Raw genomic sequence first — 18,877 nt, forward strand, 5'->3', positions numbered from 1 at the left:
TTGACCTATCTTTGTAATACGCAATATGGCTTACCTGAAACGGTGAATCCTACAGCGCTATGAAGACGTATCGCCTGCGGTTCCTCAGCATCTTCACAAAGACTGGATTAAAGATTTAACCATGTGCATCTGGCAGAAGGATGGACACACACAACACGTCATGTAAAGAAACTTAGACTTCGATAAACTCCAAAACAGAAAAGAGAGGTCAAAACTGATGCTTTCAGTGTGTTTTGGAGTAATTGTAGCCAATACTGACATCACATGCCCCCCTTCCTATTGGAAAAACCTGACTTCAATTACCTGAATTCAATATGGCTAGTTGCACAATAGCCGCGGCGATCCGGCAGAACAGCCCGCCGAATCGCTCCTGTATTCCGGAAGTTTGTAAAGCTCCGTCCAGCGCATTTCACACTTGCGGCAGAGTGATCCGACAAGCAGTTCCGTTGCGGCAGAGTGATCCGCCAAAATGTATGCCAACTGATGGCATTTGTAAGACTGATTAGGATCCTGATCAGTCTTACAAATGCCTGATCAGTCAGAAAAATGCATTGAAATGCTGGATCCGTCTTTCCAGTGTCATCAGGAAAAACTGAGCCAGCGTTTATTTTTTCTTTTTTTTTTTTTTTTTTTCTTTCGGTCAGTGCATCCGTCCTTCCGGTATTTTGAATGCGGGATCAGGCACTAATACATTCCTATGGATTCAGGCAAGTCTTCAGTTTTTTTGGCCGGAGATATTATCTCTGCCCTGAACAGTCAAAAAGACTGAACTGAAGACATCCTGATGCATCCTGAACGGATTACTCTCCATTCAGAATGCATGGGGATATGCCTGATCAGTTCTTTTCCAGTATTGAGCCCTTTTGATGGAACTCGGTGCTGGAAAATAAAAACACTAGTGTGAAAGTACCCTAGCTATAATGGGGAGCTGGTGGAGATCCCACCACATTCTGGCAAATATGCCGAGAGTTGGCCAGAAGAAACAGCCAGCCGGTTCCCTGCCGCTAGTGTGCAACTAGCCTCTGCTGGATTTAAAAATGGCGGACAGAACAGTTTCCAACCGCAAATAAGGCAGCCTTCCTCCGAATTGTGTACAAATATTATTTCTGCCCGATTTTCAGGTAGTGCAAGTGTCGATAGAAAAGAACGCATCCATCTGATTGCACAGGCCGATGCATACTGAATGTGGGAGGAATGCAATCGTGTTGCAGTCATTATCGGCAGTTCATCCCTGATTACACATTACACAGATGGACGTACTGCCGATAATTGGACATCTGTCATCCTGATGACAGATCGCGATCAGCCGATAAAACAGCGTTTACTCGTTTGACTGCAGCAAACATTTGTATTACCAATAATTGGCCCAGAATCGTGCAGTCTAATAGCGCCTTAACATTTTAAAGGGGTTGGCCTGTGAACCGCATCCTGCAGATAGGTGAGGGATGTTTATTGGCCATCCCCTTTAACTAAGGTTTTTGGCTGTTGTGTTTCAGGTCAGAGCTTTCCACATGCTTCACCTCCTGTATCTGTGGGATTTATGTTTCCGACATACTGATTTACAGATTCTTTCTCCTGTAGGTATTTTTTTTAGCTTTCTAGCGTTCCTTCCCACACATTGTGGAATTCTCTGTAATCGCAAGTGTCGCCATATATCTCAGGGAACATGTGATTGGTGCAAGATCCTTTAAGAAGTAGATCAGAAAGTATTTACTTAAGTAGTTTCAGTTAAGTGTGAGGGTGCCCAACCATAAAACAAGAGCTGCTATCTGCTGGAGACACTTCTCTGACTTCATACCACATAGTCTGCAGCAGAAGGCCATGACCCTTTTCTGGTCAGCCTCAGCCCCATGGCACGCTAGGCTCAGAGGGTCTCTATCCAGCTAGATGCATCGGCAGTGTGCCAATTTGCCAGCTCCCCTTATGTCAGGACAAATGGTCACATAATGCAAGGGGATCTGGTCTCTGCCGTGGCCAGTGATTGGCTGCAGCGATGTCAACCTGGGTGTTTTATTCATTTCAATGGGGCTGCAAAAAATCTGTGTCTATTTTAACGTCCCACAACAAAAATATCAAACGTGTGTCCTATTCCTGGCCTTTTGTGGACAAGAATAGGCTTTTTTAACATAGGGTGGGACTCGCAGAATGGGAAAATGCGGGACGCACATGGCTGGTATCTGTTTTGCGAATCCGCGATCATCTGACTGCAAAAATGTATTCGGTTGGGTGCATGGGGCCTAAATATGTTTTTCCGCATGTGGAGGGACAAAAGGAACAACATGTTATGACCCTATGAAGGTTACACTTGATGACTTTTTCCCACCTGTTTGTCAGGGGGCTTTTGGGTTGTATTCCCCCTCCCCATAATTTTATAGTTCAATAAATCACACAGCAAACATGCTGTCTGCAGATTGCAGTAGTAGCGCCGCTGATCCCATCTGGGAACCTGTAAGGTAAACTCTCAAAATCTCTAAAATGTCTTTGTTTGGAAATGTCTGAGAGGGGATTCTGTGGTTTCCGGACTTTCATATATAGTAGTCCTGGTATAGCTGGTGCCTAATGGGGGATTCATGGATGTCGTTATCTGACTTTACGATCTACTTTAATGCAGTTCTCATCGTTGAATGGATGCCGTCACACCTTGGCATTGTCTTGTCGCGTGTTAAAGGGGTTGTCTGGGATTTTGATGGCTTATGCTTAGGATAGATCATAAAAATCTGATCAATGGGGTCCTGGCTCCCAGCACCCCCACCAAAAGTATTTTTGAAAAGACTGCAGCTCCAATGCATGCCGTCCTCTTCCAGGCCAGTGACTACTTGTTCATCGGTCACGTGGCCTGTGTGCAGTACCAAGCAGCTATCCAGTTTCACTGACAGGTCCCTATTGACTATAATCGTATTTGGCGGGATCCGGCCGCTTACCAGCATAAATGCTGGGTTTCGGCTGTACAGATATCGCCTCTGTTTTCGTCTGGCTGGCATTTATGCTGGGACAGGCTTCCAGAACACCACTGTGGACCTAGCCTTAGCTGTGAGCAGGCCGCAGTGCTCGCCAGAGGTCTCTTCAAATGGAGATCTATGGCCAGCTCGGTACATCCATAGGCAGTCTTGATATTTCAGCCACACGGCAGATTTTAGAGAGCTTTTGCATAAGGCGCTGTTCATATTTGCACCATAGCTTCTTTTTAGGCCTCTCACACAAGCAGTATGGAATTGTCCAAGTTGTGTCAGTGCGAAACTGCAATTTTTCTTTCCGTTTACTAAATTTTGTCAGTTTTTTTGAAAAAATCTGTTAATTCATGTTTCTGTCGCTGGTTTTTGGTGGGTTTTTCGCACATGAAGAATAACTTGCATTTCCTAGCAACCATCAGTAAAAAAACAGACCCGTTGACATGAATGGACCAGTCCTGCATGAAAAATTAAGGCAGAACATTCAGTGTGTTGTCCCCCCCCCAATGCTCCTGTGCATGTACCCATTGACATGTATTCAGACTGTATGCTTTGTAAAAAACGGACCTCATCTGGACGTTAACATCACCCATGTGAAGTAAGCCTAACCATGGATTGGCAGCACTTATTTATGCTGGGGTCTGTTGAGGTTCCCACCAGAGCAAGAAAAATGCTGTTGTAGCTGCCAGAGGTGACAGAACCATCAATCTGATGCCCTAGTGCAGATGTGAACAGAGCCTAAAGCTTTCCTCTGTACTCTGAGCTTTATGGATGTGTTCATAATTGCAGTTTTTTTCCCTAGAATACAGGCTGACGTAAAGTGTCTGTCTTAATTTGCACAATTAAAAACTTTAGACATCTCCTCATGTGACCTCCATGCCCCGGAGATACCTGCACTTGGCTCACCCGTCTGTGTTTGGACTTGTGAATCGACTTGTTTTGTCTGCAGGTCTCATCCTATTTACAAGGAATGACACCCGCCTCCCAGATGTAATTCCCCGACATTGGGCTCCTAATCGGCATCTCCTCATGCTGCCAGTCATCTTGCATCCCTTAGGGGTCTTGGCGGATACGCTGAATTTTTAGGCTGATGTGATGTTTGTTCCCTGAGTCATAAAATGTGCGCAGCGGTACTGTAGGAAGGTTTGTGAGGCTGAGACCTCCCATCTGTCTGTGACATTCCTAGACATTCTCTGGAGACATCTATATAGTTGTCTGTGGTGTTTGCATGATGTGTCCCAATCCTACCATGTTCACCAGTCCCGATACAGCAACTCCCCGGAGCCAGACCCTGCTCCTCGCAGCTCCCACCTGCCGCAGGACACGATAGCCCACCCAAACCAACCAATAGCAAAGTTCCTTGCTGTACGGCGCTCACTGCGCTGAAAGGCAGGCGTATTGGTACGCCTTAGACTTTGTTCTGGGCGTCTGACACTTGTACAGGAGTCATCGCGACCTCTGATCTACGCCGTACTACACACATTCATGATGGGGCTGTAAAGGTGCTTATATCTATGGATGAACCGGATAATGGAGGACACCAGGGACATTTCTGACAACGTGAGACGGTAGGATTCTGAAATTAGGTTGTCGTCAAGTGCGTTGTGAATGTCTAGTGTATGGTTTCTAGGTTTTGTATTGCCTCCTTTTGTGTAATAGTCAAAAAAAAATTGAGAGAAGGATGAACAGTTTTTTTTATTTATTATTATTATTATTATTATTATTTTTTTTTTATTAGATATTTCCTCTATGCTGAACATGGCCACACAAGTTGCAGTCATGACCTACAGGTCATATAACTAGAATAGTCCAGTGTTGTCATTTTGGGAGACATATGGAAGGTCAATTGGCTCCATTACAGCCCTTTATCTGAAGACCACAGAAGAGGGATTTTCTAATCCTTTCAGACCATACGTCACATAGCGTAGGTTCTCACAGTTTTTTGGAGAAGGCTTGGAGAACGATTTCCCTTCAGGTTTTTAGCCAAAGCTAGAAGTAAATCCATCCAGCAGGAAGGAAAAAATATAAGTCCTTTTTCTTTATTTATTTTTTCCATTCCACTTCTGGCTTTAGCTAAAAAATAAAAAAAAATCCGGAAAATCTGCCTCAACCTCCTCTAAAAACCCTATGTGAACCTACCTTTAATGATTCATGACTCGTGACCCTGACATGGGTAATTGCCATTGTCTAGAGTCATCCTCTTACGTGTTTCTTGTTATAAATTATACTTTTCTAAATTTCAGAAGTTGAATATTGGGAGGCCAATGATCTGCTTGACGTTTGTGTAAACATTTCAGGTCTTCTGTAGAAAAAAATGGGCAGCGAAGAGAAACCGATGAGTAACTTATGATGCATGTTCCTACTGCACCCACCAAATGACCCTTCAAATGAGGATTTGGGGCCTGTATGAGGAGACGCATCCACAGGGCCTGCCTAGGAGCCTACAGAGAACTTTGTCCAATCTCGCCGTTTCCAGGATGAGATGGGACTAAGTGATGACCTCAGGTGGCCAGGCTTATGGTAACTGCTGAGCGGGTGGGTGCTCCCACTGTTTTGGTAACTCCCGTTGTAGTGAATGGGAGCTACCTAAACAGAGTAGCAGAACAAGCCACAAACTCTTGAGCTACGGAAATGGCAGAGCTGGCGGTGTCAAGCTGTTTGTGTAGCTTCCATTAACTGCGAAGGGGTGGCAAACGGGGCAATCTTTTTAAAGGGCTTCTGTCATCAGGAACATGGTTATTAAACTGGCTGACTTTAGACATGTGTCCATGTCATCTGAAGCTAAGTCTTTGTCCCTTCTTCCTTTGTGCTTCCGATTGTGAAAAATTAACTTTTATTTTATGCAATGAGGGTGTTGCCCCTACTCCTAGAGGCTCTGTTCTCCTTCCTTTGGCCACACCTCATCATGTCGATTGATGGGGCTAGGCATGATGATGTGAATGCTGTCTGGCCCTGTCAATCAACATGATGAGGGTGTGGCTAAAAGAAAGGAGGATGGCCTCTAGCTCCTAGAGGCTCACTTGCATAAAATAAAAGTTTATTTTTCACAAAATCAGAAGCACACAGGAAGAAGGGACACAGACTTATCTTCAGCTGACATAAGCACTTGTCTAAAGTCAGCCAGTTTAATAATCCATGTTCCTGGTGACAGAAGCCCTTTAACCAGAGTTCCTATGTATTGATGCTGCCGAATTTGAAACCTCTTCCTACTACTTTGTACCCAGTCAGGGCAGCTTGCCTCCACCTACATTACCGTTTTTAAACCATTAAGCAGTCGGCAGCCACCATCTAATTTCCTGAGAATTTGTAAGCCCTGGTGATCCTGTAGACCTCTAGACCCGGCCCATATGGTTTGTGTGTCAGCATGCAGGCAGCAGCTTCATGTTTCCATACTAATCTGGAATTGGCATCGGTGGTGGTGGCTGATTACAAATCCACCGTCGTAACTGTACTGAGAAAGTCACTGTGAGGAAACGAGAGAGGGCTGCAGGAAGAAATTAATCTGCTCCACATGTAGACTTGATCTGACGACCTGCTTTCCAGTGGACATTGACCGAGGCCAAACCTTCAGGGTGGGAGTGACGTGGTCACGGTGACTTCATCTAAACCAAATGCTTGAGTAATCCAGTCAGCGCAATGCGTCTTCTCCACCGCCGGCTGGTTTCCTTGGTGGCGTCTAGGCACAAAAACAAATTTTAAGTAAATTTCACTAAAAGAAAAGGTTTCTTTGGTCAGGCTTAATCTTAGGATACCGGTAGTGTGCATGTCACGTTTTTTGTGGGCCCAATTGTGGAAAGGCCTATTCCTGTAAGCCAGAGATGCTCAACCTGCGGCCCTCCAGCTGTTGTAAAACTACAACTCCCACCATGCCCTGCTGTAGGCTGTTCAGGCAATCTGGGAGTTGTAGTTTTGCCGCTGGTTGAGCATGCCTGTTGTAAGCAAAACAGACGAGAAGGGGACATGTTGACATGTTCTGTAATTTGCAGGATGGTATTTTTTTTTTTTGCAGTGTTATTTTGCCTTTTTAAGGCAAAAACACTAGCTCCAGATGTGTAAACATTTATTGGAAATTTTGAACACGGGGCAATCAGGAATTTTTTTTTCTTTTTAGGCATTTTATCATAGACTTCTCTATGTGGGGGGGGGGGGGGGTGTCTAGAAAAAGGTGTGACTAAACACTTGTAAAACCCACTTTTTCCAAGCTAGGTGTAATGCAAAAAAATATATAAAAATACACATCTAGAAACAGAAAGCTAATAAAAGTATGGCAGCACAGCATTTCACATACAAACAGAGCTGAGAAATGGGGATCATTCTAGATTTAAGTGGTATTATACCTACTATAAATGAAGAAATAGAAGCTCTTTGCGCACATATTTGATCAAACGTGTGTCGGGCCCATCTACCAGGCGTCAAGGTGGGCTTCCGCAGATGGGTCCCTGACACTCTAGAAACAGGGCATAATCGGAACATTTTTAAGCTCTTTTATACATTTTCTTTAAAAAGAATTATAATAAAGACGAGGCAGTAGACAGGCTTTAGCGGATATGAAGGTCCTAGGACATCCACGTTCTGTCCATTGTTTTATGTCCCACACAGCGGAGAAAATGTGAATCCCTGGAGGATTCCCTGTGATTTGTACTTGCAGAGCTGACCATGGTTTAACCTCATTCACTGGTGCTAAGCTGCATCTCCCCCCCCCCCCCCCAGACATTTACCATGTGAGACCTGCTCCAAGAAAGGGCCGTGTTTCTTCTTGACACAGATTTAAGATCTTACATTGAAAAATTACACAGATTGCCATTGAGGAACTGTATGAGGCGGAATACATGTATCTTTACCGTGAATTTCAGTGCTATAATTTGCATGAAATATCCGCCATGTCAGTATGCCCTAAGGGCTCATGCACACAAACGTATTTTCTTTCCGTGTCCGTTCAGTTTTTTTGCGGACTGTATGCGGAACCATTCACTTCAATGGGTCAGCAAAAAAACACTGAAGTTGCTCCGTGTGCATTCCGTTTCCGTATGACTATTTCTGTTCCGCAAAAAATATAAACGTCCTATTGTCCGCATTATAGACAAGGATAGTATTGGTCTATGAAGGGCCAGCTGTTCCATTATGCAAAATACGCAATGCACATGGATGTCATCCGTGTTTTTTGCGGACTGCAAAATACATACGGTCGTGTGCAAGAGCTCTAATACTCAGCTAATGTCACCATAGTAAAGTGCAGCGTCACAGCAGTCAGAAGGATTGGTGCACTAGCATGCCAGTGACAGCGGGGCCATTGCACTTGTGCTGTTTTCTAGGGTCGGGCAGGGCCCTGCAGACAGCTAGGTTCTCTCATGTTGGTTGCACTCAGTTTGCTGCCTGCTTCTGATATTAATACAATTAAAGGCCTCTGCAATGGACAGTGTCGTGTAAGTGACAGATCCCCTACTAGTGTGAACTGTGCCTTACTTTACATGTTTGGGGTGTTTTTCCTGAGCAGATCTCCATCCTGCATGTTGCGTTCTCTCCATGGGGTGATTGTCTGGTGTCCCTGACCTGATATAACCTGTCTGGAGGAGCACTCGTGTGTGCTTGTGCTCAGTGGGGATGCTCTTCTGTCTGTGCAGTACTCGGCAGTGCACCGCAGCCTGCCTCATGGCTAAATAAGGCAGTCCGCCTCCTTATCTCCTCGGTGTGGCAGCCGCATCGAGCCATGATTTTCTTTTTTCCACCACAACGTTGAATGTGACTTGTCAGTGATTTTACATTCAGTTGTCTCTATACTATTAGCTGTTTGTTACCTGTCAGTCTACACTGTCTCTGCTCTAGTATTCTTAAGATTACATTAATGATGCTGGTTAGATTAGGGGACCAGATTTTACGTTTAATGTGTCATAGACAAGGTTCAATCCCATATGATTAGCCTCAAATCAGACTATAAGGGGCGATTATTGTAAAAGGACAACTAAGAAAAATCTGAGAAGCTGGTTAAATAGGACCTGTCCCCACAAAATGCAGTGCAGGTCATAGAGCAGGAGGAGCTGAGCTGATTTTATTATAACATATAGATATATGTATATACAGTTTTAGGGTCCATTCACACATCCGTCCGCAAAACACGGACCCCGGCAATGTGCGTTCCGCATTTTGTGGACCGCACATTGCTGGCAATAGAATATGCCTATTCTTGCGGACAAGAATCGAACATGTTCTGTATTTTTCGGGAACGGAATTGCGAACCCGGAAATGCAGGTCCGCAATTCCATATCCTGGCAGCACGTAGAAATGAATGGGTCCACAATTCCGTTCTGTGAAATGCGGAACCAAATTGCGGTCGTGTGAATGGAGCCTTATGGTGAAGGAGTCTGTAAATCTTGTAATTTTATACATTGGGGTATTCCTGAAGGTACAAGTTATGCCGTGTCCACTGAGTTCCAGAGATGGCTGAGTAGAGCGCTCTACTCGTATCTCAGGAGCTCTCCTTGAAATGAATGGAGCACAGAGATAGCTGTCAGTCACTGATGGCTGTACACAGGGGAGGTGTTATCGGTGATGGCATTCTCTGTGTAAGTGTGTATACAGAGATAGCTGTCAGTCACTGATAACTGTACACAAGGGAGGTGTTATCGGTGATTGTTGTCTAGTTTTGTGGGCAAATATTAAATCTGCTCAGCTCCTCCTGCTCTAGAACATGCTGCCTGCAGACTGCACTGTATTTTGTGGTTACAGGTCCTCTGTAAATGATTGATCCATTGTAATGTTCATCTACATGATCGTGTTACATTGTTATAGGCCTGCCATGGAGGTGCAGAATTCCACCACTGTACCTTTGCCTTTGATTTCATATGTAGGCATACATAGGTGCTGCTATGGCGTGCAGTCTACCGCACCAGTAACATTACACATGCACACAGTATGTTACATGAAATTGACCTGTGGCATGTCAGTTTGTGTGGACTTTGCACACCGCATGCTGTCCGCATCCGCACATCCGTTCCACGGCTCCGCAAAAAAATAACCAATAGGACTGTTGTATAGACAACAGGGCGTACCGTTCCACAATGGCTGGTGATTGAGCCCTTTATAGATGGTCCTGATAATTTTCTCTGATGGTCCCAAGACACCCCAGTCTGACACCGATGGTTTTGCTCGTAGTTTTGGTTTTTCAGGGATCGCACTGTGAATAAATGATTGATTATAATTGTCATAATGAAAAGAAAGCAACTACAAACCGAACGTAATAAGAACGGTTCCCTTGGCCTCCTGCCTGCACCCATAGAGCGCCATCACATGACTGCTGAGTACATCATCATATTGGATAAACAATGGCGAGGGGTGCAAGTAGAGCCTCCTTTATTTTTTCCTTGCTCCTCATCTAGTGGAGCCAAATCTTTTTGTCCTTAGGACTTCCTTTTGTATCCTGTACCAAATACAGTCCTGGGAGCAGAGGAGGAGGCTGAGGACTACACAGGGGTCAGACCATTAGCACTTTATTCCTTGTTGACCTCTGCGAACCCAAACATTGTTTTTCCCAGGCCGGGCCATGTAATCCCCATTATAAATCCAGCCGAGCAGTGTGTGGAGGCAGGCCGCTGGCCATGTGAGCGGAGGAATGTAGTTGGCCTCGTGGTGCCGCACGTAGGAAAAGCCTGGCTTCCTGCAACAAAATCAATCTCATTTGGGCTAATTCCGGAAAACAGATTTTGCCTTAATCCATTCAACGCGTCCTTCCCTTGTTTCATTCTAATTTGTTTCATCGGGTCCCTAATGAAAAGCACTCGCTGTATGATTTCCTTCTTTCCATCCATCTCCATCATAGGTTTATCCTCCTCGTACCAGTCATAAGTGTAAGATCTCCACAGTGCGGCCATATGGTCCCAGTCATTGCAGTGGCATCTTGTACCTTCCTGTACCCAGGAAGACCCTTCTCTAATCAGGTAGAAGTCTGCAATGGCTGTAAAGGTATCTTCAGGCCTTTTTAGCTCAATCTTCAGGGTCGCTAAGACTACTTTAATATCTCCAGCAGCGATTCCGGCATAGAACAGCCTGCTCAAATTCTCTGGATCCGCCTGCGTTCCGGCAGAAATGCAGAGAATTGTCTGGGCACAAAAGACTACATGCTGCAGGTTTTTCCTGTCCGTTTCTCCGCAATTCTACCAGATCTCCCTGCCGCAAAGTAGCCTAAGGGTCCATTCACACATCCGTTGTTTCTTTCCTGATCTGTTCCGTTTTTTGCGGAACAGATCTGGACCCATTCATTTTCAATGGGTCCTGAAAAAAAAATCTGACATTGTGCTGTCCGATTTTTTTTTCCAGGACCCATTGAAAATGAATGGGTCCAGATCTGTTCCGCAAAAAACGGAACAGATCGGGAAAGAAACAACGGACGTGTGAATGGACCCTTAAGCTGTGTTCCCATGACCAATTATTCTACGTGAAAAATCTAACATTGAATCCAGGCTGAACCTCAGATTTGCTACTGACACCTGCTGCGGTGTCTGCACAGAAAAAAACCTGTGGTGTATAAGCTACAGAGCCCATTGAAATTACCGGAAGGGCCAATTTTTGGTGCATGAAAATATTGTGGTATAAACATATCAAACTGCAAATCCACTGCAGAGGTCGGAGGATTTTTTTCACATGAATTATCCGTCATTGTAGCGCAGCCTTACTATCTATGAGCTCTTCTGCTGGGGGGGCCACATGCGGCTCATGGGCCTCTCTTAAGTGGCTTTTTTACGTCCCAGCTCTTGAGAAGCAGATACAGGATTGGCTTCTCAGCATGCCTCACATCTCCCCTGATAGAGGGGGTCATTCATAAATTGCTAGTGCCGGAACTTAAATTACAACATTTACGGTTCACAGCAAAGTAGGTGAGAGTTTAAGAAAAAATATACATTCTGTAAAAGTTGACCAGCGGTGCGGGTTTAAACCTTCATCATGTCAATTTATGATGCAAATATCAACTAACTGCTGACGTCACTAGTTGCAATTTGTAAGGTGAAATCCGTAATAAAAATGAAGCCGTTTTTTTCCGCAACAGAGGAAAATCCGCTATATGTGGCTGTACCTCTGCCAACACTTGGTGGAAACTGCGATATAGGACAACCCCTTTAAGTAAAGGGTTTAATCTGAAAATTTGCTGCATGTTCTTCCATGATTGAGGGTGTAGGATGTTTTGGGAAGGAAGGATTGGGCAGTTGGGTGTCAACATGCCTGATCCTTTGTTCTCACAGGGGATAAATCCTGGCACGTGCCTGGCCAAGCATGCATGTGTATAAGGTAGTCGGAAAGAATAACTGTTGGCTAAGTGAGCATTTGGCTGGCAGCTATTGAAAGTATATGGCCAGCGATGGACTTAATAGGTGGACTACATGTAATGCCCCCCTCCTCGTATGGTGGGGGATGTGATTTCTTGTGGGGGACAAGCCATGACAGGCACATGTCTCTGCCGTGTGCGCTGATAAAGGTTGGTGGGCAAACATGGGATTTAATAGCCTCTGGGCACGCTGCCAGGTTAACCCTTGTATGAGGTGTTTGCTGAATGTCGGAATTTCTTTGGAGAAGCTTTGAAAGGACGGGTTTATGAGCAGGTTTCTTCCTGGGAGTCCCACTATCTCCCAGGATATTGAGCACAATGTCAGGAGAGAGGTTATAATGCCGGCTGCGCCAGGGCTGACGGTGTAATAGGGTCACATCCATATATATTCCTGTGTTTAACTCTCACGTCTCCATGGCTGTGGAATCTGACTTGGTAGAAATGTGCAGACTCCAGTATTGTATTAATATTGTGTAATTTATTAAGTGCTTGTTGTAGGAAGTTTATACCTTTTTTGCCTATAACTCTGATGTGTGAGATTTATCCTAGCGGGGCTGTGGAGCTGAAGTCACATCTGGGTGCTTGGGGTCAGCCAGAGGTTTGGCTTCCCACTGAGGTGTATATATACAGCGTCTGTGAGAGGGGGCACGGCCTGACACGGCTTTAACCTTCTCCTTGGGGTCAGAGATGTAAATTCAAGGCTTATCTGACAGCCTGGAGGAATTGTGGAAAACCTCAGCCATGGAGTAGATAATATGGCTGAAGAGCCCTTCTGGTCTCCTGAGCAGCACAATGCCACCCTACAGTTGTACTGGTGCCAGGAGGGGCTGCCCTGGCAGATTGCTGCCTTCCTTAATTGGTCCAATTATTTCAAGGCTTTATTTTGTGCCCTGGCTGAATAGACGAGTCGGGGTATCGCCATGTAAAACCTATGGCAGTGAATGAGGAGGAGTGGGGGGCCGGAGACAAAGCTTTCTATCTTCTATTAATATGTAAAGTGTGGGAGGGAAGGGCACCAGACGGGTGAGGGCTGGAATACGTCAGCGTTCACATTATACACACATTTTCCACCCTAGGCAAAAAGTGAAGCGCCTCATTGGGGGTGCGCCCCTGATTATACAGTATGCTCTGCTGTATATGTTATATTGCCTATTCCTAAACTGGATTTGCTTCTATCCCTCTTATTATTGGATTTGTGCTTCATGCTACTTTTTACAGAGGCCATTTGGCCCAAATGTGTTTTTAGGTCCCCATTCACCTGATGGAGGCCAAAAGGGTCTCCTCTCCGCCTCTGTGTGGGTGCGGTGTTGTTCAATACAGAGTCATCAAGTAAAAACCGTATGTCCCATGGTAAGGTTTTACACTGGTGCCTATGGGTAGGGAGTTCATCGGGTAATCCTTCCTGTGGACGTCTCTTATAGCGGCAGCTTGGTCCTCATACAGGTTCCTACATCTCGTCACATTCACTGAGTCTATACAGGCCAATATTACAGAACTTGCCAGGCCGTACAGCTGCTCCTATGGGGAGAGCTGTGTCCAGTGATTTCCAAGGCTAGAGCGTGTCCTTTGTAATTCATTCATTGAATGTGAAGTGCGGAGATGAGCAGCTTTAATACATAGTTGAAGTCCACAGGTGAGAGAATGAATGGTGGCCCAATCTGTTGTATGGTGAATGTGGTGAGGGGCAGAGGCCAAGTAAATTCTGGTTTTGTCATAAATAATCTGTTATTTCTTCTGTTGTTTTTTTTTAGGATTGGACGCAGAACTTTATTACGTCAGGAACGATATCATAAATCACTATGCCCTTTCCTTTAACCTGCTCCTTCCCACCGAGACCAGCAGCCTCCACTTCAGCTGGCACACCAAATCTAAGGTATGTCTGTCCTCACTGCTCCCTCCTGGCGCAGAACCATCCCCTTGTTCATGGCGTAACGCTGGTCTTACACGTTACATGACGGTCGGCTGACCGGCCAATAATGAGGGCATTTTACATTCTTTGCTCCAGAGATGAGCTCAGCCAGAATTGTCTGACAACCGCTGGTCTCACACTGACCGGCCCGATATTAATGGGAGAAGTAAAGCTGCCAACTAGTGCTCAGCTGACCACCATGGACATGTTTGGTACTGGAACTGAAAATTTGGATTTATGGTTTGGGCAGATCTGCCCTTCAGAAATTTGGGAAACTGAGTGACCAGTGGTTGTCGGATGTATCTGTCACCCAACTTTCTTAGAAATAGGTGAGACTCAGAAATCTCCTCAGTAGGGTGCCCCCTCATCCTCACCAGTCATTCAGCTTTGGTCTCACACGGTCGCAGGTCTGGATAGCTTGCTAAATGCAGCCTCCGTCCTTCCAGATGTGAGAACGCTCCCTGCTCTGGCTCCGTGTCGGAGCACATGTCTGGCATTGCTGCACATTTCCAGAATCACATTCCCCTGTCTATTCATGGACTTGTCGTGACAGTTGATTCCTTTCTGCTGGGACGCCCCTTCTCATTGAGAGCATGGCCTTGTTCTTTCTAATAGATGTCTGCGTTTGTGTCTTGAGCCTAGCATGCTGTTATCCAGTGCAGGCTACTTTCACATTAGCGGCAGGGGAGTCCCGCAGGCTGTTCCGGCGGGTGAACAGCCTGTCGGATCCATTCTGCCGCTATTTTACGTGTGCCCCCCGGACTGCCGCTCCGTCCCCATTGACTATAATGGGGGCGGAGTTCCGGTGGCAGCGAGAGGCGGACAGTCTAATGGGGACGGAGCGGCAGTCCGGGGTCACGCGTGAGCTAGCGGCAGGATGGATCCGACAGGCTGTTCACCCGCCGGAACAGCCTGCCGCTAGTGTGAAACTAGAGGTAAGTACCTCTGCTGACATGTCTGTTCTACTAATTGACTATTCTGGAGCATCTTTTCATAGGACTCCTGTGTGTTGTGCCGTTCTTTTATTATTCCTCCCAGAAATGTATGAATAAATTGACAACTGGGTGTCCCCTGCACAGTCTAATATTGTCCAACTCCAATCAGTTCTGTCAGTGTTCAGGACATTTCTCCAGGAGTAAGAAAAAAAAAAATGGCGGCATGCACTCTTCCAGGATGTACAAGTGGAATAACTGAGGAACGGCTCAGTGTAGGGTTAGAAGAAAAGGTTATGTCTGATTATAATTTTATCCGATTATAATTTTATGAAAAACATAAGTATTTACTGTTACAGGTATGTCGAGAGATAACGGGTTCTTTTTAAAGTGCTTGTCCTGGTTAAAATTTCAAAATGTGGGAATGCTTTCATCTAATAAAAAATAATACAACTTTTTTTATATTTTTAATCTGTGCCGCAGATATAGATCTCTGTATACTACTTTGAAACTGATTGTCAGATACACTAATGACTGCTGCAGCCAACCAATGACCTCAGCAGCCTAGTGCTGTTTGAGATCTCTGAGGCCAGTGATTGGCTGCAGTGGTCATATGCTGCACGACAGCAGGATTGAAGGGGTTCTCGTGGAATGATGGGCACCAGCAACCTGTCCGATAATGTGAGCAGGATGGATGCCACCACTTGCACAGCTGGGGGGTGAGGGGCACACTGCACTGCTCTATTGTGGATGATGTGATCCTGGATGCGATATGCCATACTGGCTGAGCAGCCGACAGGGACACTCGCCAATGTCTATTATATGTTAGTGCCAGGGGGTATTGGAGATAATCTAACCTGCCCATATCTTTCATATCTGGTTCGGCGGATATTCCTCTAATGTGTATGGGAACCTATCTATCGAGCTGTGACTGATGTGAGTGGGAGATGCTGGGGGTAGTTGTGTTCTTAAGGAGCATGACCCCGTATAACCATATACTGCCACTATGATAGAGGGAGGGCGGCACGCTTTTTGCCAGCACTGTATGTGGTTAGTTTCAATACTTAGGATTTATTATGTGTTTTTCTTTCTCTTTAGGTTGAGTACAAACTGGGATTTCACGTGGACAATCCATTGGCTATGGACGTACCACAGGCCAATATTTCACTGCAGGGGGATGTGCCTCGCTCCTTGTCAGGTAGATTGAAAAAGCATCTTCCCTACAGCAGGACTCACATTTACTACATATAAGACACTTGCCTGAATGCCAGAATCCTAGCCACATGTGTTTTAGTATAAGGAGCCTCTGCACGGCACAGCAGCACCACCTAGTGGTGGTAAGGTGTCCTTACATTTGGTATTTGCGACCATTACGTAAAAAATAGTACATTTCTGTTCATTGCTTTATGATTCTGTGCATGTTAGTATTGGAATGCCTACTGCAGGAGCAACTACGGTTATGTTTAAAGGGAATCTGTCAATATGATTTTTTTATTTTACTCGCTTATGTAGCGCTGACCTACTCCTCCACAGCCCTGTACAGACATGACCATCACTGTGTCCCCAGTGGGGCTCACAATCTAAGGTCCCTATCAGTATGTCTATGGAGTGTGGGAGGAAACCGGAGGAAACCCACACAAACCCGGGGGGGAGAACATACAAACTCTGAGGATGTTGTTCTTAGTTGAATTTGAACCTAGGACCCCAGCGCTGAACCACCAAAGAATTATTTGTGTACTTGCAGGTAATAAGACTGGTCCTGGTCATGTGCTGATAACCCAGGTCAGATTACAGTGTCAGAACCTGTGGGTCCATAATTCCAGATTCCTTGGAATGAAAGTTATTCCCGTCTCTACACTTATGGCATATCCACTGGACGTCCAATGAATGTCTGATGGGTACAGGACCCATTCCTGTCTTGAGGCTGTTGTAAATTGACCGTTGGCTACACATGCACACCTCTCTCTACTTGGTAAGGCGCCACCTGCAGTCGCCTACTTGGTAGGGATCGAACGATTCATCGGTTTTACCGATATTCAGGATTTTGAACGTTATCGGTATAGGCATCTATTTTGCCGATATTCTGATAACGAAACGGGAACACGGATCACGCTGCTCTCAGTGAGATCCGTGTTCCCTCAGCAGCACAGGGGAGAAGGAAGCAGTGTCTCCCTCCCCCTGTGTTGCTGCCACCAATGAGAGGAGAGCGGACAAGAGGAGGGGCGGGGCTATGGCCACTGCGCCACCAATGACGATAACTCTCTCATTAATTCATATACAGGAGGCGGGAGCTGGCTGCAGAATCACATAGCCCCCCAATATTAATCATTGGTGGCAGTGGCCACAGGGTCCCCTCTCCCCTCCTCCTCAGTGGCAGTTCCGATCGGAGCCCCAGCAGTGTAAGCCTGGGGCTCCGATCAGTTACCATGGCAGCCAGGACGCTATTAAAGCCCAGGCTGCTATAGTCAGCTCCCTGCTGCCCTGTGCACAAAGTTAGAGCAGCAGAGACAGTGGGAGGTCCTATTCATCCTGAGAGGACAGGGGTTCTAGTCCCTAAGGGGGCTAATAGTTAGTAAAAAAAAAAAAAAAAAAAAAGCACACAAAAATATTAATTATAAATGAAAAGGAAAGATTTACAAAAAAAACTACACGTTAACAATAAACATATTCATTTTCAGCAGATTTCAGTAGGAATTTTTATTTAACCGCCTCCCGACCATGTAACGCACGGATGCATCCGGGAGGCGGTCGATTCATTCCTCCTGGACGCATCCGTGCGTTATCTCCACAGGCGCGCGTTCACAGGAATGGAGGGTAAGCGAGTGGATGCGATATTTTTATTTTTTATTTTTTTTAAACCCCTAACAGGTATATTAGACGCTGTTTTGATAACGGCGTCTAATATACCTGCTACCTGGTCCTCTGGTGGTCCCTTTTGCTTGGATCGACCACCAGAGGACACAGGTAGCTCAGTAAAGTAGCACCAAACACCACTACACTAAACCCTCCCCCCTGTCACTTATTAACCCCTTATGAACCCCTGATCACCCATATGGACTCCCTGATCACCCCCCTGTAAGGCTCCATTAAGACGTCCGTATGATTTTTACGGATCCACGGATACATGGATCGGATCCGCAAAACACATACGGACGTCTGAATGGAGCCTTACAGGGGCTGATCAATGACAGGGGGGTGATCACCCATCTAGACTCCCTGATCACCCCCCTGTCAGACTCCATTCAGACGTCCATATGATTTTTACGGATCCACGGATACATGGATCGGATCCGCAAAACACATACGGACGTCTGAATGGAGCCTTACAGGGGGGTGATCAATGACGGGGGGGGGGGGGGGGGGTGGTGATCACCCCATATAGACTCCCTGATCACCCCCCTGTAAGGCTCCATTCAGACATTTCTTTGGCCCAAGTTAGCGGAATTTTTTTTTTTTCTTCCTTACAAAGTCTTATATTCCACTAACTTGTGTCAAAAAATTAAATCTCACTTGAACTCACCATACCCCTCACGGAATCCAAATGCGTAAAAGTTTTTAGACATTTATATTCCAGACTTCTTCTCACGCTTTAGGGACCCTAAAATGCCAGGGCAGTATAAATACCCCACAAGTGACCCCATTTTGGAAAGAAGACATCCCAAGGTATTCCGTGAGGGGCATATTGAGTCCATGAAAGATTGAAATTTTTGTCCCAAGTTAGCGGAAAGGGAGACTTTGTGAGAAAATACAAAAAAATAATCAATTTCCGCTAACT

The 18,877-nt window shown here is 45.6% G+C and overlaps 1 protein-coding gene across 3 annotated transcripts in view; it reads left to right on the forward strand.

The window, feature by feature from the left end:
- RYK (receptor like tyrosine kinase) overlaps positions 1-18,877 on the forward strand; it is a 105,445-nt gene that overhangs the window by 21,353 nt on the left and 65,215 nt on the right. For all 3 annotated transcript variants that reach the window (XM_044290642.1, XM_044290643.1, XM_044290644.1), the window contains exons 2-3: positions 14,013-14,134; positions 16,201-16,300. In XM_044290642.1, the coding sequence (XP_044146577.1) occupies positions 14,013-14,134; positions 16,201-16,300 (222 nt within the window). The remainder of the gene's footprint in view (positions 1-14,012; positions 14,135-16,200; positions 16,301-18,877) is intronic.

Source organism: Bufo gargarizans, chromosome 4 (genome assembly GCF_014858855.1).
Source record: "Bufo gargarizans isolate SCDJY-AF-19 chromosome 4, ASM1485885v1, whole genome shotgun sequence".
In the NCBI taxonomy this organism is placed as follows: domain Eukaryota; kingdom Metazoa; phylum Chordata; class Amphibia; order Anura; family Bufonidae; genus Bufo; species Bufo gargarizans.